Source organism: Clytia hemisphaerica, unplaced genomic scaffold (genome assembly GCF_902728285.1).
Source record: "Clytia hemisphaerica strain Z4C2 unplaced genomic scaffold, Clytia hemisphaerica genome assembly, whole genome shotgun sequence".
NCBI classification, from domain to species: Eukaryota; Metazoa; Cnidaria; class Hydrozoa; order Leptothecata; family Clytiidae; genus Clytia; species Clytia hemisphaerica.
In genome coordinates this window covers 403,047-408,452 of record NW_027104325.1, presented here as the reverse complement: position 1 = coordinate 408,452, position 5,406 = coordinate 403,047, and the positions used below count along the sequence as shown (strand labels likewise).

At 33.2% G+C, this 5,406-nt stretch overlaps 1 protein-coding gene across 1 annotated transcript; it reads left to right on the top strand.

The window, feature by feature from the left end:
- The first annotated feature begins 2,854 nt into the window (after window positions 1-2,854).
- On the top strand, window positions 2,855-3,616 carry LOC136817646 (uncharacterized). Its single transcript, XM_067073966.1, has one exon. It carries the CDS (start codon window positions 2,855-2,857, stop codon window positions 3,614-3,616), a length of 762 nt encoding a protein of 253 aa, XP_066930067.1.
- Window positions 3,617-5,406: the final 1,790 nt, after the last annotated feature.

Genomic DNA, 5,406 nt, shown 5'->3' with positions numbered 1-5,406 from the left:
TATTTAATACATTTATTTCAATTAGTATATTTTCAAGTATTTTCAATACTCATATAATTTCTATTAGTATTTTTCATATCTGTTGGGGGAGTGTAACGGCTAAGCCTTTTCAGTTCAGTGTTTTGCTCATCATTTTTGGCATTCCCTCACATTTGTTCAGGTTTTCTCTGTGTTTCTCATTTTTCTCGGTTTTTCAGTTTTTCTCATGTTTTCTGCATTTTCAGTGTTTTTCTGTTCTCAGTGTTCACCATTTTGGATTCTAATTTGTTCATTTATGTTAATTTATTCAAAATATGCATTTTCCCAATTTTTGGTTTTGGTCAGTAATTTATACATTTTTATCATTTATCAACTTTGACCTATGACCTAGAATTTATCATTTTGTAAATTACACATTTTATAGAATTTGCTATTTAAGCAAGGACTTTCATTTTCACATCAGTTCAACAAAAGATTTCATGGAGTGAACATCAAATTTTTCTAAGTCAACTTCAAACAAGACTCAGTCACATAACTTATAAACTTTTCTCTCATCAATATGAGTTTAGTTTATTAACTTTTATCACACCACTGCCTGGATTATTCCAGCCTCACACTTCAGGCAAGCTGGTAAGTTTTTTCAGCCATTTTGTTTTTGTCGGCCATTTTGTTTTTTTCTTTCTTGATGCTTTGCATCATGAGGCATTAAGATTAGGCTACGACTAGCTTACTTTATTTCAACTAATACTATTCAATCAATTCATCAATCAATATTCAAATTTATACATTCAAACAGGCTTATACTTTAGTTTTTACTTTAGACTTAAGCTTTTTCCTTGTGATCAATATTTGGTATTTTTTCAATTTCAATTTTCAGTTTGAACATTATCATCACACATATTATAAACACTTGTGACCGCTTCCAATTTATTCATCCCCACTCCGTGAATCCCTACACACTACAACCCAGACGAAAATGGAATCAACCAAGACGTAACTTTGTCGTAAACGACGTCGTGCTCATCAAAGACGATTCGATTCAACGCAATGATTGGCGACTCGGTCGTGTTACTAGCGTAAAGACAGGAGATGACGGCAACGTGCGCAGTGTAGTCGTGCAAACGTCGAAGCGCAAAGAATACGAACGACCAATTGCAAAGATCGTTCTGTTAGTTGAAAGCAACGTAATTAACGAATCCCCGTCAAGGAGCCATATTCAATAATCTTTGTATGAGAAGTGAATGAACTGAAATTCACTAGTATTTATTGATTGCGAATGAACTGAAATTCGCTCACGATGTTGATTGATTGCTATTATGAATAAAAGTATGTCATAGAGGGCACATTGAACTTGAATGTTTCAATTGGTTTATGGTATACAAGAAAAGATAGTTATCAAAAAATTTTGTCAATACATTTATAGTATTTATAGGTGAAAATGAATTTGTCAAGATTTTGTAGAATCTTGAGGGGAGCCAGATGTTCCCGCATTGAGTGCGAGTAGGCCTCCACTCTACGCGGGAGTATATGGTTCTCCTCCGTAACGTATTTTATATTTCTCAATGTTTCGTGCGCTTCTATTGTCTTGTTTTATGTATTGTCTTTGTCTTGCCTTGTCCCTTGTGAATTTGTATTGTGACGTCACTTAATTGGATTTTATAGGCGTTTTAAAATGTTATTTCTCTGAATGTCGTTTATTGAACTGTTGTATGTTGTTGTGAGTGCTGTGAGGGTGAAGTGAAAGAACTATAGTATTTTAGTAAGTATTTTCTATGTTTGTGTACATGCTTAGTTCTTTGTTGGGCTTGCGTCTTCTGTGTGTGTTCCAGTGCTTCGTTTTCAGTGTGCTTCGTCTAGGTTTTGTTTGGGGGTTTGCGTCTTTTCTGTTTGCCAGCCTTTCGTTTCTTTTGGGTCTAACTTAGGATATTTTCAGTTTCTTGTAACTAGTTTATGGCAAGTTTTCTAACTTCTAATTTTGTGCATTTGTTTTAGCGTCCCTGAAATATATGGTCAGAATATACTCATCGGGGTCAGTGATATATTCCTCGCTACTGCGTTAGCAGTAACATTATCTAGTAAGGCTCATATTACAACATACCCCTATATTCGAATTTGAAGAGAAGATTAATTAAGAAAATTTGATCTCATTAAATATATAGCCCATTGCTTAAACATATACGTTTACTAAGCAAACATTTACTATAGTGATACCATCTGAACTATTGTCTCTATGGTGATTTCCGAATTCAAAAAAAAATTACTTTTTGAAGTATTATACACTTTGAAATAGTTATACCTGTATTTAATTTTTTGAGGCCGATGTTTAGTGATCAGATCAAATTTTGTGGTTAGCATAATAGTGTGGTGATTGAGTTTTAAAAAGTGTGACATATAAAACTTTTAAAACACAATACACGTTTTTTTTTATAAGAACATCCAAAATGTTTGAAGCGTTCGGATGTTCTTATTTTCACCATTTAGTGAGCATTTTTTGACCATTTTCTTAGGAAATAGGGTGTTTTTGAGTCCACAAAGTCTTAAAATATACTTAACTTGTTCTTAACATTTTGGCCATCGAAGCCTCATGTTCTTATATAGTTTGTTCTTATAAAAAAAACGTGTAGTTGAAACGAGCTTCATTTTAAGCCAGCAAATACGAGAAAATAAAAATTTAAATTCGACAAAGCAGTTTTGCAGGTTGCTTGGATAGTCTTAAGAATCCACAAACACAGAATATAAATACAAGAAAAAATTGAAAATATTCTTTAAAGAAGTCAAAACAAAATTGCGAACAAGTTGGCTAGTTAGTTCTTTACTTTATCCTCTGCAAAACAAGAAATACGTAGTCGGAAGAATAACTATTACTACTGAGACGATGAACATTAAAAAGATTGGTGTAATTATCGTGGAAGAAAACCCTGTTATTGGTGGTAGCAAAGAATGGTGGCAAAAACATTTCCAACCAAGATTCAATGAATTCAAATATATTAGTCAAATGGAGGTACTGTATGAGCCATTATTTGTTACTGAAAATCCGTCTATCCTTGGACAAATTCCCTTAGAAGATTATGCAGGATTTGTGATCACTGGTTCAAGTCACAGTGTGAACAAGGATACGGTTTGGATAAGCGAGTTGAAGAAATTCGTCCGAAAAGTGTTTGAATCTGGAAAAGGGAAAATTTTTGGAATCTGTTTTGGCCATCAACTGATTGGGAAAGCTTTTGGGTGTACCATAGGAAATTGTGATTATGATGGTCATATATTTGGAGGTGAGATGGTGAATGTCACAAAGGAATGCCAAGATATGAAGGCTTACAAAAACTGTTTTGGTGATCAAGATAGCTTTCTTATATTTGAGGCTCATGGGGAGGAAATACAAGATCTAAGTCGAGAAGATTTTGAGGTGCTTGGTTCATCTAAAACATGCAAATACGAACTAGTTAGATGGAGTTCAAATATAGTCTCAATCCAAGGCCATCCAGACTTCTCGGAAGCATTTGTCCAGGAAAGTGTACCAGATTTGATGCAATTGGGCTTCATAAATGAAAAGAAAGTCCGACATTTTGAAGAGACATATACCGATGTTGATCGTAAGAAGATTTTCAAGATGGTCGTACTATTTCTTATATCTGATTAGGCGAAGAATCGAATGTTTTCCTGTATACAAGATTTGTTAGAGATTTTTTTGGGGAAATTCAAAGTTTGAATTTTTTTAATTTTTTCGGGGGAATTTTAGATTTGGGGGTAGTTCTACATTTGGTTTCTTGTGATATCTTTAAGCTGCCAACATCCCAGCTGGCACACAACGTTGTTTCAACGTTTATTTGACGCTCACAACGTACATATAACGTTAGATGAACGTTGAAACAACGTTGTGTGTCAGCTGGGATATCTTTATGATATGATAATATTCTGTTGTAAAAGACCATGTCTATAATCTTTGTAAGTCTTTTGACAAATGGAAGTAGCCCGAAGTAGTACTTTATTCTTTTTTCGAAATTTTCATGAGGAATGTTTTCATGGTTTTTCTGCGTTTCGAGCTTCTACCGAGGGTTCTAAAGATTTTATATAGATCATATATTAATCTTTCAACTCTTATTTGAACATTTCGACATCAAGGGCCATTTTTTTTTCTCGAGTGTTATTTTTATCATTTATCAAGTTTGAAATATCTAGGGAAAGCTATTTTGATTGAAAAAAAAAACAATACAAAAATATGCCTATCTACAATATACGCCTACTCTCTGACTTTGATATTGACATAGTATTGACATTTAGTTTCAAGTTAAGATCATTCCTTAAATGTTTCACTGAAGCAAAAAATTTATAATTTTTTGATCAATATCCACTCTAGACTAGCTGTGAGTTTGATCATAATATTCACACTAGACTATAGCTGTGAGTTTGATCATAATACTCACTCTAGACTAGCTGTGCTCTAATCCAAAAGACAAATAAACCAGCCGAGGCTGGAAGGTCAGCCAATAGAGCTTAGCTAGATAGCTTTAATAAGTGGGTTAACAGATGTAAGAGATGTACTGAAACCAAGGAACTTCTATAAAAATAAAAATCTATTTTTATAGAAGTTCCTTGCTGAAACAGAGTAGACTAAAAATGTTGAATAATGTACAAAATGTGAAACATTTGATAACTTGATTTAAAATTTTTTTAAACAAGCGTGAGAGCTCCTCCAACCCCCCCCCCCCACGAGAAGCTCAAAGTATACTTCTCTTTAGCATTGTAGCACTGTTTCTATGACATCAAACAATTAAGCTATAGTTCATTACTATAAAATAAAAGAGAAGCATAGTGTAATTAAACTTTTTGTTAATTTCATTCCAGTCAGTTATGATACATTTTTTTCTGTTGGATGTAGACAATATCCATATCTTATCTAGAAATAATAAATAAGAAGATTGTTAAAACGTCAGAACCAAAATAAAGACTCGAATAAAGATATCCATCAAATATACATAGAAAATGTACTTTTTGTTTTACTTGATAAAACTCCAATAACACTTTCAACTAACAAGCTACAAACTTTAAGTCACAAAGCGCAAACTCCAGAAAAACACAATTTGCATCAAAAACTTTGCAAAACGTAATTCATATTTATAACATTTCAACAGGAACTGTATTTTGGTAGACTTGGTCAAATTACAGAAACCATTTGTCAGTTGTCTGCAAGGCCAATGAGGTACGTAAAAACTGACTGCTATTCAGTCAAAGCCAAAATTTGGCAAGGTCAGAAAAACATATTTGCGTCCAGAACTGTTGAACAAATTGTTTAGTTTTTTAATTATTCAAAGTCAAAAAGCCATTTGTTGTAACTTTCTGCAATTCCATTAAAAACAAGTGATACATTCTACCTGAATGACAAATGAACACGTGAACAATTCCTATGATTCAATTCCGAGAAAAGTTGGT

Bases quoted from the DNA above. Each gene is read 5' to 3' on its own strand.
- LOC136817646 (XM_067073966.1), top strand. From the start codon at position 2,855: ATGAACATTAAAAAGATTGGTGTAATTATCGTGGAAGAAAACCCTGTT.